This window comes from Podarcis muralis, chromosome 18, assembly GCF_964188315.1.
Source record: "Podarcis muralis chromosome 18, rPodMur119.hap1.1, whole genome shotgun sequence".
NCBI lineage: Eukaryota > Metazoa > Chordata > Lepidosauria > Squamata > Lacertidae > Podarcis > Podarcis muralis.
This window is the reverse complement of record NC_135672.1, coordinates 1765516-1786895: the sequence shown is the minus strand read 5'-3', so window position 1 is coordinate 1786895 and position 21380 is coordinate 1765516. Positions and strand designations below refer to the sequence as shown.

At 48.4% G+C, this 21380-nt stretch overlaps 1 protein-coding gene across 1 annotated transcript; it reads left to right on the top strand.

The window, feature by feature from the left end:
• Positions 1-91: 91 nt before the first annotated feature.
• Positions 92-12869, top strand: COPE (coat protein complex I subunit epsilon). The gene is made up of 10 exons (XM_077921939.1): positions 92-294; positions 1625-1687; positions 2123-2223; positions 4103-4255; positions 5162-5215; positions 6961-7042; positions 8645-8800; positions 9553-9621; positions 10939-11013; positions 12589-12869. Exons 1-10 carry the CDS (start codon positions 184-186, stop codon positions 12634-12636), a joined length of 912 nt encoding a protein of 303 aa, XP_077778065.1. The 5' UTR covers positions 92-183; the 3' UTR covers positions 12637-12869.
• The last annotated feature ends 8511 nt before the right edge of the window (positions 12870-21380 follow it).

Below are 21380 nucleotides of genomic sequence, written 5' to 3'. Positions count from 1 at the left end.
CAAGCATTTCGCCCGCGGGGCTTCCCGATTGGTCAGGCGGGCGGGCGGGCGCGGCGAAAGGGCGAGTGCCGGCCAATCGGCGCTTCCCGGCGTGCCTTGCGAGGGGGCGCTGAGGAGAGTCCGGAGGCGAAGACGTGTCCGCTCCCGGTCCCGGAGGCGAAGGCGGGCGAGGGAAGCGCAGCGATGGCGGCGGCGGCGGCGACCCAGGGCGAGGCCGACGAGCTCTTCGACGTCAGGAACAACTTCTACATCGGCGCCTCGCAGGCGGCCATTAACGAAGCGCAGCGAGTCAAGGTGACAGAAGAGCCGGAGACGCCGCGGGGGGTCGGGGGGGGGGGGTTGATGGCGCCTCCGCGGTGGAAGGAGAGACGCCCGAGTCCATGAGCAGAACAGCCTCCAACATATATAGGAACAGAATGAAGCGTTTCACATAAAAAAAACTTCCCTTCAGGTGCCTCTTCAAAAAGTTGTACAGTAGCTTATCTCCTTGGCTCGGGGGTCGCAGAACTCCAGACCCTCCAATGATAATAGGGATATCCTAAGGGAAAGTGGGACATTCTAGGATCAATCAGAAACCAGGATGACTTCTGTAAATCCGGGACTGTCCCTCCAAACATATCCTTGAAGCTTCCTGGGAGATAGGACAGGCGAAGGGAGTGAGATAGAGAATGGAATGTCAACAGCCTGCCAAAGCCTGTTTGTCAGGGGAACGGTAATAATAATAATAATAATTTATTTATACCCTGCCCATCTGGCTGGGCTTCCCCAGCCACTCTGGGCGGCTTCCAAAAAAAATATTAAAATACTGTAATACATCAAACATTAAAAGCTTCCCTAAACAGGGCTGTCTTCAGATGTCTTCTAAAAGTCTGATAGTTATTTTTCTCTTTGACATCTGGTGGGAGGGCGTTCCACAGGGCGGGTGCCACTACCAAGAAGGCCCTCTGCCTGTTTCCCTGTAACTTGGCTTCTCGCAATGAGGGAACCGCCAGAAGGCCCTCAGTCCTGGACCTCAGTGTATGGCTGAATGATGGGGATGGAGATGCTCCTTCAGGTATACTGGACCAAGGCCGTTTAGGGCTTTAAAGGTCAGCACCAACACTTTGAATTGTGCTCGGAAACATTTGTTTAGTCGTTTAGTCGTGTCTGACTCTTCATGACCCCATGGACCAGAGCATGCCAGGCACTCCTGTCTTCCACTGCCTCCCGCAGTTTGGTCAAACTCCTACTGGTAGCTTCGAGAACACTGGGAGTCAATGTAGGTCTTTCAAGACCGGTGTTATGTGGTCTCAGCGGCCGCTCCCAGTCACCAGTCTAGCTGCCACGTTCTGGATTAGTTGTAGTTTCTGGGTCACCTTCAAAAGTAGCCCCATGTAGAGCGCATTGCAGTAGTCCAAGCGGTGATCAAAATGTGACATTTCTGCTCAAATCTTGCTTGCCGTTTTGCTTTGGGACATCTGCTTGCCCCAAGCATGGTGGACCACCCCCGGCCTGAACCAGCTGGTTTTTACATTTCTTATATTTCTATGAGACTTTCTTTACAGCTTCCTCTTCTATGTTTCCTCCCACTCCTGCCCTTCAACTGCAAATGATTCTACTCCCCCCCCCCCTCTTGTTTCTTCAGCCCTCTAGTCCCGACAAAGAGATGGAAAGGGATATCTTCCTGTATCGTGCCTACATTGCCCAGGTGAGGCTTCAGGGGGAAAAAAGGACAGTTTGCCTGTGAGAGCCAGTGTGGGTGTGGTGGTTAAGAGCGGTAGTCTCGTAATCTGGGGAACCGGGTTCGCGTCACCGCTCCTCCACATGCAGCTGCTGGGTGACCTTGGGCCAGTCACACTTCTCTGAAGTCTCTCAGCCCCACTCACCTCACAGAGTGTTTGTTGTGGGGGAGGAAGGGAAAGGAGATTGTTAGCCGCTTTGAGACTCCTGAAGGAGTGAAAGGCGGGATAGCAAATCCAAACTCTTCTTCTTCTTCTTACAGGCTTGCCCAATGCGTGGGTTGAGTTTTGAAGTTTATAACACCACTGTTTATAACACCTTGAAAGCAACTGTCTCAGAAACATCCATGCCTCCTGTCTTTCCAAATTCACTTTTGAGATTTCCCATTTCTCCTTTTGTACAGCGAAAATATGGCGTGGTGTTGGATGAAATCAAGCCCAGCTCACCTCCGGAACTCCAAGCTGTGCGGATGTTTGCAGAATACCTTTCTAACGAGAGCCAAAGGTGGGTCTGGGTGCCCAGACACAGCAGCCTTTCTCCTGGAAAATCAAATTCCTGGGAATGGTGATTGGATTCTAGCATAATATCCAGATTTTAAAATTGCAGCGCACTCTGGATGACAGGTTGACCCTTAGCATGTAAAAGCTGTCCCCAGTTATCCCTGTTACATATGTAGATAGAAGGAACTTTTGATGAACTTTCCATCAAAAGGAACTTTTTGATGAACTTGATGAACTTTCCATCGTGCAGCAGTGGAAATCATTAAAAAAACCTAGCTCTATGCCACTGATACACCATAAAAATCCTTTGAATTTAGTTATTGCAGAAAATAAATATATAAGTTATGGGTCTCTAGGGGGCAGGAAGATCCTGATCGTTTCCACTCAGTGTGGTGGGATTTTATTTCATGTAGTTTTGTTTCAAATATCTCTCCCTCTTCCATATAGAGAATTATGGTTCCCATGATTTTAGATTTGATGTTAATTCATGTGCTTAGCTTTTGTAGGCCCTGCCTCTTGTTGGATATATTATTGGATTTTTGTTGTTGGTTTATTTGTCTCTGTGGTTCTATAAGCAATTTGATAAGTAATAAAAACAATTTTTTTAAAAGCCTGGGGAGAGCCTATTGCAAAATGGCGCAACCACTGAAAAGTCCCTGCCTTGTGTGGTCCCCTCAGATGAGGTGCATGCAGTGGTAGAAACTCAGATGTATAAGCTAATTGCAAAATGGCACCTTAAACCTGGGTTATGGTCGCCACAACAAAATGTCTAGGTGTCATTTTCCCCCCAGTGAAATTTTTTATTATTAATCATTTCATTTCTATACCTCTTCATGTTTTGGAAAAAAAACACACCTCAAAGTGGTTTATAGCGCATTAAAACATCAAATAAAACAGTACAGAATAAAACAAATTCAAGCTTCAAGGAAAATATTTTAGATCCTTCTCTAAGTGACATTCTGCTTCCCCCATATTTATTTGCCTACTTAATTTATAGAGCTGCCCCATAGCAGAAGGATTCTAGGAAGCCAGTGGGGTGCAGTGGTGAGAGAGTCAGACTAGGACAGGGGTTGGCAGCCTGCGGTCCATGGGTGACAAGCGGCCCACAAGGGTCGTTTAAACAGCCCACATGCTGCCCACAAGCTGCCCCCAAACCAAGCCGCCCGCCCGGTGAGTCCCCGTGCAGCGCACTAAACCTGTGCAGCGCGGAGCGGGGACTCACTCCTACAGCGTCGGAAATCACATCTGTGCATGCGCAGGCATGATCCGGCCCACGGAGCGATCTCTGCGGGAGTGAACCAGCCCAGGTGAGGTAAACCTTGCCGATCCCTGGACTAGGACCTGGGAGATCAGGGTTCAAATCCCCACTCAGTCATGGAGCTTTCTGGGTGACCTTGTGAGTCACTCACAGCCTCTGTGTTGTTGTAGGGATTAACTGAGGAGGGGTGTTGGTGAACAATGGACTCCTTGGATAAAAAGATGGGATATAAATGCAATAAATTATCTCTTCTGCTTACTTGCTTAAGAAAGCTGGAGGGGCCAGCCAGATGGAGATGTTAGTCGCCAAGCTGGCACCCAGAGAACTCCACGTGGTCACAGCTGGCCTTGCGCCAGTCGCAAAACGCGCCTGGGGAATTTCTAACACTAGGCGTTCAGAGAGGGGCCTGTGAAAAGGACCGCAGGATCCAGGGATCATGTGGGGAGAGGCATTCACAGGTGCGCTTGCAAATGGTGGTTTTTGCCATTAACTGTGGTCTTCAAAGACACCCTGGGGCAACTCCCAGGTGAGAGCTGGGAGTGGAGGGGTCTGGACTGCTTCCATTTCCTGATGCTTACTTTAGTGGCATTCCTCTCTCTCCCCACCCCGGGCCCTGTGTCAAAAGAGATGCGATTGTGGCTGAACTGGACAAGAAGATGGCTAAGAGCATTGACGTCACTCACAACACTTTCCTTCTTATGGCGGCCTCAGTCTATTTCCACGACCAGAATCTGGATGCGGCATTGCGGACCTTGCACCAGGGGGACAGCTTAGAGGGGTGAGTGGAATTGGGTTGTTGTTGTGGTGGCGGCTTTTTTTCTTGGCTTATAGCACAAACAGAGGGTACCTCCTGCCCCCGAACTGTGCTATCTGACCTGTATGAGAACAACTGTTGATGAATTGGTGCCTGAGTTTGATTTCCCCCTCATCCTTCCTTGTGCCTTTTTCCTTGTGTGTGTGTCTTTTTAGATTGTAAGCCTCTGGGCCCAGAGCACCTGGTTTCAATTGAATGCATGTCAGCCGCTCTATGGGAGCCTTTTTGGTTGAAGAGCCAGAACAAACGGTCGAAACAAAACTGCAGCCGGGGCTTCTTCTGGAGAGTGGCTCCTTCCATATTTTGAGGAACTGATAGCCAACCACATTCACAGAGTTGCACTGAGTTGACTAATGCTTGCTCTGCTTGTAGTAGATGTGCTGAACTGTGTACACATGGCTAAGTTAGGTCTGCTAATTTCAGTGGGGCTACTCTTGAGTAGGCATTGCTCAGGACTGCAATTCCTCAAGGACCACCTCTTTCCATATGAACCTCCTTGGACCCTGAGATCATCTTCTGAGGCCTTCCTTCATGTGCCTCCACCACAAGAGGTCTGGAGGGTGGTAACACGAGACCCTAGAGTCTGTCAAGACTGGCCCGTACGGGCAGGGGTACCTTTACCTTAATTATTGGAATGTTTTAGCAACCAATCCTTCTTCCCTGGGAACTGTAGCTCTGGGAGAGGATTTGGGGGTGTCTCCTAACAGCTCTTGGCATCCTAATCAAACAACATTTCCCAGGATTCTTTGGGCACTAAGCCCACGAGAGTTTCAGACGTTAAGAACTTGGCTCTTGTCTGACCAAAGGTCCACAGGCAGCAAACTCACAGGTGCAAGTTCCTAAAACTCTCCTTTCTCTCGTTCCCTCTAGCATGGCAATGACCATTCAGATCCTTCTGAAACTGGATCGCCTGGATCTGGCCCGGTAAGTTTCCCCAGAACCGGAGTTGCTTTCGGCACCAGCCGGCTTCTGTCTGTCCGTCCGTCCATCCCCTCGTCCACCTCCTCCTGCATGTGCGGTGCAGTGCAAAAGCAGCCACAGAAAGCTTGGCTCTGTCACACATAAGCGAGGTCCAGTTTGGAGCCACATGATTGGAGGCCTCTGCCCTCAGCAGGTCTCCTCTGAGCAGGAGCACCTCAGAAGCTTTTAGGCGTGATTTTGGATGGGTCTTCTCAATGTTGCCAGTCTATTATTATTATTATTATTATTATTATTATTATTAGTTTGTATGCCGCCACTCTGGGCAGCTGCCGACAAAAAATAGTCAAAACACAATGCAGCATGAAACACTAAAAGCTTTCCTGAACAGGGATGCCTTCAGATGTCTTTTAAAAATCACATAGCTGTTTATCTCCCCCCCCGATGGGAGGGGCAGGCGTGGCTATTGAGAAAGCCCCCTGCCTGGTTCCATCTAACCTCACTTCTCTCCGGGAGGGAACCGCCAGAAGGCCCTCGGAGCTGGACCTCCGTGTCTGGGCTGAACAATGGGGGTGAAGATGCTCCTTCAGGTACACAGGGCTGAGGCCATTTAGGGCTTTAAAGGTCAGCACCAACACTTTGAATTGTGCTCAGAAATGTTCTGGGAGCCAATGAAGATCCTTTAGGACCGGGGTTATATGGTCCCTGTCACCAGTCTAGCTGCTGCATTCTGGATTCGTTGTTGTTTCCAAGTCACCTTCAAAGGTAGCCCCACGGAGAGCGCATGGCAGTAGTCCAAGCAGGAGATAACCACTCCGGTGAGACAGGGAGTAGACAGGCAGAGTCTCAGCCGGCATACCAGCTGCAGCTGCTAGACATCTGCCCTGGGCCATCCCTAACCATTGGGGAAGGACTATAACTCAGCTGCAGAGCCTTGGTCCGAAGGTCCCAGCTTCAGTCCTCATCGGCATCTCCAGGCAGGGCTGGGAGAGTCTCTGCTGGTCAGTGTAGACCAGGGGTCAGCAAAATTTTTGTGATGGGCCAGAGAAGCGGCACTGAGGGGGGAGCTGGAAGAAGAGCCGAGGGGGGCAAGTAGTCCTCTTCCCCAGCCCCAGCTGCTGCGTTTACCTTCCCTGGGGCTGCCACCACTGCTGCTGCTGCTTCTTGTGGGTAGGCAGAGCGAGCTGGTCTGCTCTGTTCTCTGGCCCACAGGAGCACCAGGGCGGAGGAGGAGGAGGAGGGAAGATGAGCAGTGCAAAAGGGCTGGTTCCAGAGAGGGGCTGCAAAAATGGCTCTCAGCTAGCTGAGCCCAGCCTCCTTCCTCCTCTAGGCAGGGCGGGGAGAAGCCAGGAGGAGGGAGGGAGGAGGCGGCACCACGGTGTGTGTGGGGGGGGGTGGGGGGTGGAATGGAATGGCTCAGGGGAAAAAATGGTGCAGTCCAAACGAACAGAATCCCCACATTGATCCACGGACAGTCCGCGGGCCGGATCCTGAAGGCAATTGGGCCTGATCCGGCCCGTGGGCCTTAGTTTGCCGACCCCTGCTGTAGACAGTACTGAGCTACGTGGATTAAATTGTCTGGTTCAGGATAAGGCAGCTTCCTATGTGTAAATCATCTTTTTTGCTGTGGACCATGAGGACTAGAATCTTTGAGTGTCTTTATGGGAAAGAACATGGCTGAGTGTTACAGAACCTGTGTTGCCAGCAGAAGTCCCAGGTTCCATCTCCAGTCACATTCTCTCTCCCTCCAGGAAGGAGCTGAAGAAGATGCAGGAGCAAGACGAAGACGCGACTCTGACCCAGCTGGCGACGGCTTGGGTGAATCTCGCCCTGGTGGGTACCATATCGTGCATTCCTGTGCCAAGGGTGAAGCCAAGTCATTCTGTCATTTTTTTATTAAAACACCAGGAGAGGGACATGGCCTAGCAGCCCCCTCCTCCCAAAAAGGCTTCAGGATAGGGAATATGGGGTTTGCAGTGTTTTGGGCTTTTTAGTTCAGAGAAAAGGTGAGAAAGAGATGGCGTGGCAGAAGGGCACAAAATTACACATGGCATGAAGACCGTGGAGAGTGGAAGGTTTTCCTCCCTCTCTCATAACGCCAGAACTTGTGGTCATCCAGCAAAGCTGAACGTTGGAAGATCCAAGACAGAGAAGAGGAAGTACCATTGTTAACCTGTGGTACTCCCTGCCACAGGAGGTGGTGATCACCACCAACCTAGACGGCTTTTAAAAGAGAATTGGACAAATTCATGGAGGAGAAAGCTAGTGATGGTTCCTAGCCAGGGTGGCTCTGCTCTTCTTCCATGGCTGGAGTCAGTCATGTGTCCAGTTGCTGGAAACCCCAGAGAAACCCCAGTGCTCTTGTGATCTGGTCCAGCTTGCAGGTTTCCCATTTGGAGCATCCGGTTGGCTGCTGTGAGAACAGGGCGCTGGGCTCGGTGTGCCGTTCTCCTGTTCTTCGCCGTGGCTAGGGAGCATCATGCCCAGGGGAAAAACAATGCTGTCCAGGGCTGTAAAGACTGCGGAGAGAATAATTGGGTGCACTCTTCCCACCTTGGATCAAATCTATGCTTCCAGGTGTCATAAGAAAGCTGCAGAGATAGCGCAGGATCGTGCGCACCCCGGAAATGATCTCTTTCAGCTTCTGCCTTCTGGAAAAAGGTCCAGGGTTATAAAGACTAGGACTAGCCGCCTGAGAAACAGTTTCTATCCAAATGTGATTCTGGTTTTAAACACAGTGTAAGGTAGTCTCTGTGGGAGTATATTGTATTTAATTATGGGGTATCAGAGTTTTTAGGGGGCTAACCAGGCTGGGATAGCTGGGATAGCAGGCTTGTTGGTTTTTGAATTTCTGGTGTAGATTTCTTCAGTTTCATTGTTCTGTATGGGACAACGACAATAAAGATTATCGTATCGTAGAGGCCACATGTAGCCCTCCAGGCCTCTCCGGTGGCCCTGCTTTGCACCATCCTTGGAAGGTTTTGTTTATTTTATTTATGAAGGGTTATGTTTTGTTGTTTCGGTTAAATTATTTACTTGTGTTTTATTCTGTGAACGGCCCTGTGATCTTTTGATGAAGGGCGGTATGTAAGTATACTAAATAGAACAGTGTTTCCCAACCTTTTTTGGACTCGCCCGCCTCCCTCCAGGCAACACCTCGCGGCACACCAGGCAACACCTCGCGGCACACTAATGTGCCGCGGAACACCGGTTGGGAAACACTGAAATAGAAATAGTGGAAAAAATTGCTCGGCTGGAAATGTGTCGTCTGAACCCTTGCTGGACAGAGTGAGGGGCATGTCTAGGAATGTGCCTGCCTTGCTCCACCCACTTTAACCTTTAGCCCCGCCCACCACCGGCCCAAGCAGGGGAAGCAGCCCTCTGGCTGGAGAAAGGCTTGAGGTGGCCTCTCCATTTGTGATTCTCTCTCTGCAGGGCGGCGAGAAGTTGCAGGACGCCTATTACATCTTCCAGGAGATGTCTGAGAAGTGGTCGCCCACCCTCTTGCTCCTCAACGGCCAGGCCGCTTGCTACATGGGCCAGGGCAAGTGGGATGATGCCGAGGGGGTGCTCCAGGAGGCTCTGGACAAGGTGAGGGACCCCCCCCCCTGCCCACCAAGAGCCTCTGAGATCCCCACCTGGGAGGCGGTCAGTGCAGCAGCGGCTGTTCCCCATAGGAACTGGCAGGGTGGGAGCCAGGGAGCCCCAATGGCCGATGGGGCCAACCAGAGGCTCATTCCTGTTCTGGTCCTGTCCTCTGCTCAATGAGGACTAGAACATTGGGACTTACGAGGTCATCTCACCCTGTCAGCAGAGCTGCCCCTGTTACAGGTGCTACATAACACCTGCTCCACATTCAGGGTGGCAGCTCCTAAACTTTGGAACTCCCTACCAATTGAATTCAGGCAGAGAGACTCAGCCCCGTGTGGATTGCACCAGCCATCTTCTGCGGCCCAAGCAGGTTTTGTGCCACCAGCGCAGGGGCAGATAACCACAAGCTAGAGGAATTATCAGCTGGCCTGGTGATGAGTTGTCCTCCCTTCTTAGAATCGCAGAATGGGAAGAAACACCCCCCCCCCAAGGGTCATCCCCCTGCAATGCAGAAATCTTGGCTAAAGGTCCCCCCCGCCCCACAGGTGGCCTGCCAATCTCTGCTTAAAAACCTCCAAGGAAGGAGAGTCTTCCACCCTCTGAGGGAGTTGAGCAGCTCTTACCGTCAGAAAGTTGAATTGGAAACTCCTTTCTTGCGATTTGAATCCCTCAGTTCAGGTCCTGCCCTCTGAAGCAGCAGAAGACAAGCGGCTCCGTCTCCTTTAGCGTTGACTTCTCCTCCTTTCCTACAGGACAGCAGCCATCCTGAAACCCTGATCAACTTTGTCGTCCTCTCGCAGCACTTGGGGAAGCCTCCAGAGGTGAGGGCCGCCCCCTCTTTTTTTAAGGGGGGGGGTTCTGCAACCCACCAGACTCCAACTCCCAGCATCCCAGCAGCAGTTGGGAGTCCAGCTGCACCCGGAGGGATGCAGATGCTGCCCTTCCATATCTGGAAACTAGCCTTCCCTGCCTGTTTCTTGCTTCATGGCACCTTCTCTGTTTCCCACCTGCTCCAAAATCTGTGCTTCCTTTTCTTTCCAACTACAGTCTGGGGTGGGGGAGACATTTGCACCAAGTGAAGCTTCCCAGCTGAGACCTTAGTGGGGTTTCTTTTTTTTTAAGACCTTAACATTAAAAAGCATACAAAGTGAGAAGCTTCTGCCCCCAGCTCCTTGCCTTCTTCCCTCTCCACTGCCCTTCATCTAGGAAAATCAGTGCCCATCTCCCCTCCTCCATCCCTTTTTAAGGATATTCCCCTCCCCTAAATTTTTGCTTGTGTTAATCTGGATTTCCTACACTTAGTGGAAAAAGACCAGAGGGTATTCTTTGGTTTTATGTTGGTGCTTATTATTGTTTTATTCTTATTCTTTTTTATTTTATTTCATGAAATGATTGTGGAAAAACCTCAAAGTGATTTATAAAATGGGAAACTTCTAGTTGCTTGTTACTCAAAGCTCTCCAAGCGACCCGCAGCGGATTTTTTAATGTTACCATACAGAAACATGCATTAGATTTTAAAGAACACATTTTTTATATTAAAAAACTTAAAACAGAGTTACATAATAAATAACACTCTTTCCTTCAGAGGGTGGATTTGCTTCTGAGTAGGATGCAGGTTCTGTCCAGCTCTTAAATTATTTTCACAAGCATCAATAATTCATGGAAAGTGTCATTCCGTGGTGTTCCTGGTGCGCGAAAGCCATGCTCCGTGGATTCTGCATGTTGAATAAAATGCAACCATGGCGCTCCTCATCCCCCTACGATGTTCATGCTTCAAGGCGGTTCATTTGTCCATGAGCATCAAGCCCCCGGCATGTGAGACCTGAGCTTCAAAAAAGGTCTCTGCTGAGAGATCTCCACTGTCTGGCAATGACTAGCTTTGCAGCTGTTCTCGGGTGCATGATTAAATCTTGCTTTGTTAAGCTGTGAAACTCTGGAGAGATGTGTAGCTCTCTACCTTTGGGTCCATAGGGACAACTTGCTCCGTAACTGTAACAGCAGCAGGAATTTCTGCCAGCCCCCAAAGAGCAAAATGTCACCATCCCATGGAAAGCCCCCCACCTGTGCCATTTTCTCCCCTCCTGACGACCCCTTTACTCTCCCCTTGTCTGACCCTCCGTCTTCTTCCTCCCTTTGAGGTCACCAACCGTTACCTGTCACAGCTGAAAGATGCCCACCGACATCACCCCTTTATCAAGGAACACCAGACCAAGGTAAGAGGACCGTCTCTTCTGTTCTCCCAGCCCGGGGTGGGTGGGGCTGAGGATCATAGAACTGTAGAGTTGGAAGGGACCCCAAGGGTCATCCAGTCCAACCCCTTGCAGTGCAGGAACCTCAGCTAAAGCCTCCATGACAGATGGCCATCCAAGGATGTAAGAACAAAGACAGAGCTTTTCAACCCAGGGTTTCCTCAACTTGGTTCTCCAGCTGTTGTTGGACTACGACTCCCACCATCCCTATTTAGCAGGCCTAGTGGCCAGGGATGATGGGAACTGTAGTTCAGAAACAGCTGGGGACCCAAGTTGGGGAAACACTGTCTTGGAGTTCCCATAAATTTTTTTTAAGATGTTACTTTTAATAGGAAGTAAAGGGGGTGTACATAATCTTTAGGGATGCAATAACTTGATTGTTCATCTATTTTCCCATGTTCTGAACATCTCTTCAAGAGCAAAATATTTTCACAATGCTTTTAAAACAGAAGAGAAGGCAAGTTACTGGAACATTACAGTACAGTCCTTTTTAAAGCAATACAGTGACAATCCCAGCGATTGAAACTATAAGATTTCAAGCATTTAAGACAACTAGTTTTGAAATACTTGCAGCTGTATTCATTGATCAGTTTCACTTGGAACAAAATATAGGTAGGATGGAATCTGATTTCTTCATAAATACTTTCACAAGGATGGAGAGTTTACATTTTCTTCATTGGCAATAAAAAAGTGCTCAATTTACAAAAAGGGATACATCAGACCCCAAACATGCAATGGTTGTTCATTAAAAAAAACACCCATAAGCTGAGTTAAGAGTTCCCATAAGTTGACTTGCCCCCCATGAGAGCAGTGGGTGGGCAGGGCCCTCCCTCACACATTCACAAGAATGTGCCTCGGGAGACTTGATTCCCTGCAGGGCATAAACTGTGGAGCTCCCTCCGGCAGGAGGCAGCAACAGCCACCAACCTGGATGGCTTCAAAGAGGATTAGACAAATTCATTGATGGCCACGATCCACAATGGCCTGGCTCTGCCTCGACGGTGGGAGGCAGCCGTGCTCCTGGATCCCCGTAGCTGGAAGCTGCGGGAGTGGAGGTTTGCTCTTGTGCTCTCGTCCTACTGGCAGATTTCTGGTTTGGGTGTGGTTCACGCAGAGAGGTGAGCGACAGCCTCCTCTTTCGTGTCAGGCAATTCTGCTACCTCCAGTCACGTGGAGGTGAAAATTCTGGCCCCAAGCAGAGTCTGATTGAGAATGCCAAAAGGGTAGATCATGCAGAGACGCAACAGGCACGTTGTTCTGTGGATGGACAGAAGGGGTGTTCTCTGGAGCTTTGAACACCTTACTTCTCCCAACGCACCGTTCATGATCACTGCGCAAATGGCACACTCTTGTCAGGTCCACAGACATCTGTCAGGGATGCTTTAGCGAAGAATCCTGCCTAGCAGGAGATTGAACTAGGTGAACCTCGGGGTCCCTTCCAGCTCTACATTTCTATGATTCTGGGTCTGTTTCAATCAAGGTTTCATCCCCTTGTAATTCACACTCTTCTTCTGCTTCGTCTGTCTCTTTGCCTTGAAGGAGAATGACTTTGACCGCCTGGCTTTGCAGTACGCACCCAGCGCCTAGACTGGCCGGGTGCAAGGAAGCTCCGGATGGCAATGTCTTGCAGAGCAGGATTCTGTGTGCCGGGATCACCGCTTCTCCCGTACAGGTGAAACCTGAAACCGGTCCTCCCCGCACTGGTCCGCCATGGGACAGCATCGAAACCCCAAAACATTTTTTGCCCTGTGCTATGCAGAAAAGAGATTTCTGCAGACTGTAGTTCGAAACATTCCCAATAAAACCTCTGCTAGATTTAACTACCTGGCTCTTTCTGATTGTGAAAACCTTAAGCCACCTTGGACTAGGGCAGCCCAGGATCGTCAACGTGGAGATGTACCTGGGGCTTTACGGCTGCCGCGCTAAGCTGAAATCATTCTCACCTTCGTGGGAGCCCAGTGATATTGACAGGAGGTTTGTTTTGTGGCCCCCCAGACCAGAAGGACTTCACCTGGACGGTGCCCACTCCCCCCAGGGCAGCTCCTCTCCTCGGCTCAGCTCCAAGCCCCTGCCTGAGCACTTCTAGCTGGCCATTACAGAGGTGAGGCCTATTTCCTGCCCAGGCAGAGAGAAGCCTGCTTTGGGAGGATGGACAACCAACAAAACCTCTGGCTTTTGGTGTAGCCCAAATCTCTCTCTCTATACAATGGGGCCCTTTGCTCCTTTTGCCTGGGGGCTTACACACACTGGCATGCAACCCCCCCCCCAAGGTGGAAATTCAGATCATGCCGCCCTCAAAAGGTTTCCTCACACCCTGGGATAAAAGAACCATTTCCTGACCCTTGGGTTTTCCTTTTGTTGTTGTTTAGTCGTTTAGTCGTGTCCGACTCTTCGTGACCCCATGGACCAGAGCACGCCAGGCACCTCTGTCCTCCACTACCTCCCGCAGTTTGGTCAAACTCATGCTGGTAGCTTCGAGAACACTATCCAACCATCTTGTCCTCTGTCGCCCCCTTCTCCTTGTGCCCTCCATCTTTCCCAACATCAGGGTCTTTTCCGGGGAGTCTTCTCTTCTCATGAGGTGGCCAAAGTACTGGAGCCTCAGCTTCACGATCTGTCCTTCCAGTGAGCACTCAGGGCTGATTTCCTTAAGAATGGATGCGTTTGATCTTCTTGCAGTCCATGGGACTCTCAAGAGTCTTCTCCAGCACCATAATTCAAAAGCATCCATTCTTCGGTGATCAGCCTTCTTTATGGTCTAGCACTCACTTCCATACATCACTACTGGGAAAACCATGGCTTTAACTATACGGACCTTTGTTGGCAAGGTGACGTCTCTACTTCTCAAGATGCTGTCTAGGCCTGTCATTGCCCTTCTCCCAAGAAGCAGGTGTCTTTTAATTTCGTGGCTGCTGTCACCATCTGCAGTGATCATGGAGCCCAAGAAAGTAAAATCTCTCACTGCCGCCATTTCTTCCCCTTCTATTTGCCAGGAGGTGATGGGACCTGTGGCCATGATCTTCGTTTTTTTGATGTTGAGCTTCAGACCATATTTTGCGCTCTCCTCTTTCACCCTCATTAAAAGGTTCTTTAATTCCTCCTCACTTTCTGCCATCAAGGTTGTGTCATCTGCATATCTGAGGTTGTTGATATTTCTTCCGGCAATCTTAATTCCAGCTTGGGATTCATCCAGCCCAGCCTTTCGCATGATGAATTCTGCATATAAATTAAATAAGCAGGGAGACAAAATACAGCCTTGTCGTACTCCTTTCCCAATTTTGAACCAATCAGTTGTTCCATATCCAGTTCTAACTAGCTTCTTGTCCCACATAGAGATTTCTCAGGAGACAGATGAGGTGATCAGGCACTCCCATTTCTTTAAGAACTTGCCATAGTTTGCTGTGGTCGACACAGTCAAAGGCTTTTGCATAGTCAATGAAGCAGAAGTAGATGTCTTTCTGAAACTCTCTAGCTTTCTCCATAATCCAGCGCATGTTTGCAATTTGGTCTCTGGTTCCTCTGCCTCTTCTAAATCCAGCTTGCACTTCTGGGAGTTCTCGATCCACATACTGCTTGAGCCTTCCTTGTAGAATTTTAAGCATAACCTTGCTAGCGTGTGAAATGAGTGCAATTGTGCGGTAGTTGGAGCATTCTTTGGCACTGCCCTTCTTTGGGACTGGGATGTAGACTGATCTTCTCCAATCTTCTGGCCACTGCTGAGTTTTCCAAATTTGCTGGCATATTGAGTGTAGCACCTTAACAGCATCATCTTTTAAAATTTTAAATAGTTCAGCTGGAATACCATCACTTCCACTGGCCTTGTTATTTGCAGTGCTTTCTAAGGCCCATTTGACTTCACTCTCCAGGATGTCTGGCTCAAGGTCAGCAACCACACTACCTGGGGTGTACGAGACATCCATATCCTTCTGGTATAATTCCTCTGTGTATTCTTGCCACCTCTTCTTGATGTCTTCTGTCTCTGTTAGGTCCTTTCCACTTTTGTCTTTTATTATGGTAATCTTTGTACGAAATGTTCCTTTCATATCTCCAATTTTCTTGAACAGATCTCTGGTTCTTCCCATTCTGTTGTTTTCCTCTATTTGTTTGCATTGCTCGTTTTAAGAAGGCCTTCTTGTCTCTCCTTGCTATTCTTTGGAAATCTGCATTCAGTTTCCTGTATCTTTCACTATCTTCCTCACATTTTGCTTGCCTTCTCTCCTCCGCTATTTGTAAGGCCTCGTTGGACAGCCACTTTGCTTTCTTGCATTTCCTTTTCATTGGGATGGTTTTCGTTGCTGCCTCCTGTACAATGTTACAAACCTCCATCCATAGTTCTTCAGGCACTCTGTCCACCAAATCTAAATCCTTAAACCTGTTCCTCACTTCCACTGTGTATTCATAAGGGATTTGACTTAGATTGTATCTTACCGGCCCAGTGGTTTTTCCTACTTTCTTCAGTTTAAGCTTGAATTTTGCTATAAGAAGCCGATGATCTGAGCCACAGTCAGCTCCAGGTCTTGTTTTTGCTGACTGTATAGAGCTTCTCCATCTTTGGCTGCAGAGAATATAATCAATCTGATTTCGATGCTGCCCATCTGGTGATGTCCATGTGTAGAGTCGTCTCTTGTGTTGTTGGAAAAGCGTGTTTGTGATGACCAGCTTGTTCTCTTGACAGAACTCTATTAGCCTTTGCCCTGCTTCGTTTTGATCTCCAAGGCCAAACTTGCCAGTTGTTCCTTTTATCTCTTGACTCCCTACTTTAGCATTCCAATCCCCTATAATGAGAAGAACATCCTTCTTTGGTGTCATTTCTATAAGGTGTTGTAAGTCTTCATAGAATTGGTCAATTTCAGTTTCTTCAGCACCAGTGGTTGGTGCACAAATTTGGGTTACTGTGATGTTAAAAGGTCTGCCTTGGATTCGTATCGAGATCATTCTATCATTTTTGAGATTGCATCCCAGTACAGCTTTTGCCACTCTTTTGTTGACTATGAGGGCCACTCCATTTCTTTTACGGGTTTCTTGCCCACAGTAGTAGATGTGATGGTCATCCGAACTGAATTTGCCCATTCCCGTCCATTTTAGTTCACTGATGCCCAGGATGTCAATATTTATTCTTGCCATCTCATTTTTGACCACCTCCAACTTACCCAGGTTCATGGTTCTTACATTCCAGGTTCCTATGCAATATTTTTCTTTACAGCATTGGACTTTCCTTTCGCTTCCAGGCATATCCGCAACTGAGCGTCCTTTCGGCTTTGGCCCAGCCGCTTCATCAGCTCTGGATCTACTTGTACTTGCCCTCCGCTCTTCCCCAGTAGCATGTTGGACGCCTTCCGACCTGAGGGGCTCATCTTCCAGCGTCATAACTTTTATATGCCTGTTGTCTTTGTCCATGGAGTTTTCTTGGCAAGGATTTTCCTTTACTTTTTATTTATTAGTAGATACCAAATGAAGTGTGTTTGTGGGGGGTCATTTTGAAGCTCTGGCAAAAATGGGGCACCCCTTTCAAGATTGGGGACATGCCTAGAGATTTTATTTGGTTTTTTAAATAATATTTTATCCCTTTTCCGTATAGAAAGTTGCATTTATTACTCAACAATTATATTCCAATTCAATAGAACTAGTGACTTCCCACTTGCCCAACATCGATGTTTACATACAATGGCATTTTACAGTCCTGTCTTATCTAATTTCACCCTAACATGTTTCTTAATATGTTATTCTCTTTTCCTACTCTCCAAACACCGCTGTGGCTTTCACTTATGAGAAACAACTTTTTATATAGACTAGAAAAGTCTCCTTTGAAATATTCAAAATTTGTATCTCTTATCAGTGCTATCAATCTTCCCATCTCTGCATGTTCCAAGACATTTAGCTCATGTCAAAAATGGCACTTGCTATTCAAAGTGGGAGGGAGGGCGAGCCCTTTGCCCTGCTGGGGTGAGCCCTTTGGGGGCCCTCCCATACTGAGACCAGAATTGGAGGTGGTTCAGGATTTGAACCCAGAACCTTCCACTGCCTTTCATGAAATTGAAACCTCTTGCTTGTCCCACACAAGGTAGTCTTGCTCTTTGCCCAGGCCCTTCCATACCCTCCAACATTTCTCCGGTGAAAATGTGGACGTCCTATTGCATAATAATAATTTTACTAGTTGCCGCGGTCAGTCTGGGCAGCTTCCAACATATATGAAAACATAATAAAATTTTAAACATTAAAAAACTTCCCTTTACAGGGCTGCCTTCAGATGTCTTCTAAAGGTTGTCCTCGGCTCGGGGGTCGCATAACTCCAGCCCTCCCACATTTCTCTGATGAAAATAGGGACGTCCTAAGGAAAAGCGGGACATTCCGGGATCAAATCAGAAACCGGGACAGCTTCTGTCAATCCAGGGCTGTCCCTGGAAAAGAGGCACCTGGAGAATCTTTGCAAAACTAGCTGAGGTTGCAAACCAAATCTTCTCGTGGGGGACTTCCTCTCTTCCTCCCTCCTTCCTCGTGCTCTTTCAAAGCTGACTGTGAGGTGCAGGGGTTAGAGCTTGCCGTAATGCCGTGGCCCCCACCTCAGCGGGGGGGGGGGGAGTTACATTGTGTAAGGTGGTGGGGAGCTTTTTCAGCTCCCCCCGCTGTCCGGCCGCGGTGTCCTGTGCGGCACATGCAACATTTCTGAATGGGGCCCTTTGTCCTTCCCGGGGAAAGCTGTTCCCTGGCAGAAGCCCTGTGGATGGGGAGGGGGGCCCAATGAAGGTCTCCTTTGTCTAGGGTTGTGTAGGAGGGGAGAGAGCTTTCTTTAAAGAAAGGCAGGCTTGTGTGTGTGTGTTAGTGTGTGTCTCAGCACCTCTGGACCCCTGCGTGGGGGTTTGGAAACAATGGCCGGACTCTGAACGGCCTGAACAAAGGCGATAGGGCCGCTGACCCCATTCCATTCTTCTATTTCTCCCTCTCCCCACACCCTGCATCACTCTTGGGGTTTGGCAGCAAGAAGGGGGGGCTATTTTCCTCCCCAGCTGGTTCTCTGGACGTGCTTTGAAACCTGGAAGAGGTTGGCCAGCCTCTTCGCACAACAGTTGCAGAATCAGAGAGTTGGAAGGGACCCTCAGTGGTCATCTAGTCCAAGCCACGCCCAAAATGTACCAGTTGATGGGCATTGCCATTCAAATGGTGTGTTTGTGCTGTGTCTTGTGATGGGTTATGTGGGGTGGGGCTTACCTGCCCCCCTCCCCATATTTTATTCAAGTTGGCACCACTGCTTCCAACTCCTCCTCCCTCCCCATCACTTTTCCTCTAGTGCTGTGGCTCTTTAGAGTGTTGCTCCAGTGATTTGTAAACTGTTCTGGGTGCCTCTTGGGGGTGGGGGCCGAAGAGCCGCATGATAAAAAAGTTATACATAATAATGAAATAATGAACAAGTGCAATAACTTGGCTCTGGATGACCAGGGTTTGAATGCAGAAGGGCCATAACAGAGGGGTTAGCGCACCTGCTTGGCATGCAGAAGATGCCAGGTTCGGTCTGCAGCATTGCTAGGTTGGCTGGGAGAGACTGCCACCCAGTGTGGACAACGCTGAAGTAGGTGAAACTCAGTAGAAGGCAAGTTCCTGTGTTCTTCATTTATTTGGAACCATGAGGACTGCAAACTTAGTTTATTTTCAAGAAGAGGCCCATGGCTCACTGGCCAAGCACCTGCTTGGCATGCAGAAGGTCCTAGGTTCTTTCCCTGACTGCATCTCCAGACCCCCACTTGAAACCCTGGACAGCTGCTGCCAGTCAGTGTGGACAACACTGACCTCAGTCAACACCTCTGATTCAATGCAAGGCAAACTAAACCCCCAGCTTAAGCCATGCAGTTCAGTGCAGGTGGTGCCTCTGGAGCAGTGGCTGTTTTCTCAGCTTGGCCCACCTCACAGGGTCGTTGTGAATCCAAAAATTGGGGTGGGGAGAAGCCACCTTGAGCTCCTGGGAGTAAATCTGGAGCATAAATGTGGTACCACTTTTGGATCAAAAAATGCAACCATATTATTTATATCATTTAAATACAATATTATATCAAACAATACAGTTTACAAATTATAAGCAGTATCTGGGATTTTCCACCATAACAAATCCCAGATACCTATATCAACAGTATATTTTATAAAATATGTTGTTATTGATAAATCCCAGACATCTAGTTTATAAATCATAGCGACTCCCAGATGCCTATCATGTGTCTGTCTTTTAAATGTTATTTTAATAAACATTGTTGAGAGAGAGAGATCTGGGATTGGCTGACGACAATATTAGATGGAAGGCAGTATCTGGGTGGGGCTATAGTTTGCAAAACTGATACCTGGGAGCTGCCCTTAGTTACAAAATATTTGACCAATTATTAGACAGCAAATCCCAGATGCCTGTCTTCTGTCTGGCAGACAGAGATAGGCACCTGGGATTTGCTGTCTTATAACTGGTCAAATTATAGAGAGAGAGATACTCGGGATTTGCTAGGGGAAATATTTTTTATATCAGGCATTTGTTAAGTCAGTTACCTGTATTAGGTATCTGAGAGGGGCTATAATTTGCAAAACCCGTATCTGGGATTTGCTATCATTAACATATTTTTTTTGTTAAATCATCCAATTAACATCAAATCATAATCCAGTAGAAATAATTTGGATGATAATTTGGTCTTGGGGTTTGGCAGCAAGAGGGGGGGGGGCTATTTTCCTCCCCAGCTGGTTCTCTGGACGTGCTTTGAAACCTGGAAGAGGCTGGCCAGCCTCTTTGCACAACAGTTGCAGAATCAGAGAGTTGGAAGGGACCCTCAGTGGTCATCTAGTCCAAGCCACGCCCAAAATGTGCCTGTTGATGGGCATTGCCATTCAAATGGTGTGTTTGTGCTGTGTCTTGTGATGGGTTATGTGGGGTGGGGCTTACCTGCCCCCCCCCATATTTTATTCAAGTTGGCACCACTGCTTCCAACTCCTCCTCCCTCCCCATCACTTTTCCTCTAGTGCTGTGGCTCTTTAGAGTGTTGCTCCAGTGATTTGTAAACTGTTCTGGGTGCCTCTTTTGGGGGTGGGGGCCGAAGAGCCGCATGATAAAAAAGTTATACATAATAATGAAATAATGAACAAGTGCAATAACTTGGCTCTGGATGACCAGGGTTTGAATGCAGAAGGGCCATAACAGAGGGGTTAGCGCACCTGCTTGGCATGCAGAAGATGCCAGGTTCGGTCTGCAGCATTGCTAGGTTGGCTGGGAGAGACTGCCACCCAGTGTGGACAACGCTGAAGTAAGTGAAACTCAGTAGAAGGCAAGTTCCTGTGTTCTTCGTTTATTTAGAACCATGAGGACTGCAAACTTAGTTTATTTTCAAGAAGAGGCCCATGGCTCAGTGGCCAAGCACCTGCTTGGCATGCAGAAGGTCCTAGGTTCTTTCCCTGACTGCATCTCCAGACCCCCACTTGAAACCCTGGACAGCTGCTGCCAGTCAGTGTGGACAACACTGACCTCAGTCAACACCTCTGATTCAATGCAAGGCAAACTAAACCCCCAGCTTAAGCCATGCAGTTCAGTGCAGGTGGTGCCTCTGGAGCAGTGGCTGTTTTCTCAGCTTGGCCCACCTCACAGGGTCGTTGTGAATCCAAAAATTGGGGTGGGGAGAAGCCACCTTGAGCTCCTGGGAGTAAATCTGGAGCATAAATGTGGTACCACTTTTGGATCAAAAAATGCAACCATATTATTTATATCATTTAAATACAATATTATATCAAACAATACAGTTTACAAATTATAAGCAGTATCTGGGATTTTCCACCATAACAAATCCCAGATACCTATATCAACAGTATATTTTATAAAATATGTTGTTATTGATAAATCCCAGACATCTAGTTTATAAATCATAGCGACTCCCAGATGCCTATCATGTGTCTGTCTTTTAAATGTTATTTTAATAAACATTGTTGAGAGAGAGAGATCTGGGATTGGCTGACGACAATATTAGATGGAAGGCAGTATCTGGGTATTAGGTATCTGAGAGGGGCTATAATTTGCAAAACCCGTATCTGGGATTTGCTATCATTAACATATTTTTTTTTGTTAAATCATCCAATTAACATCAAATCATAATCCAGTAGAAATAATTTGGATGATAATTTGGTCTTTTTTATAGTTTTTTTTTTATCATTAACCTTTTTTTGACCATTTCTAAGACCCCGACCCCCCAGGTACCTGCGGAGCCTGCCCCCCTGGCGGCCGCTCCTCTTTGGCGGGAGCGCGCGCGGGCGTGTGCGCGCCGGGCCGGCCCTCCAGCTGCGCGCATCTGGCGCGGGCGCTGCGGCAGCGCTTCTGGCTC

Excerpts from the sequence above, each read along its gene's own strand:
- COPE (XM_077921939.1), top strand. The coding sequence starts at position 184 with ATGGCGGCGGCGGCGGCGACCCAGGGCGAGGCCGACGAGCTCTTCGAC. Across the intron at positions 4,256-5,161 it reads CAGGGGGACAGCTTAGAGGG|CATGGCAATGACCATTCAGA; the intron begins GTGAGTGGAATT and ends CGTTCCCTCTAG. Across the intron at positions 7,043-8,644 it reads CTTGGGTGAATCTCGCCCTG|GGCGGCGAGAAGTTGCAGGA; the intron begins GTGGGTACCATA and ends CTCTCTCTGCAG.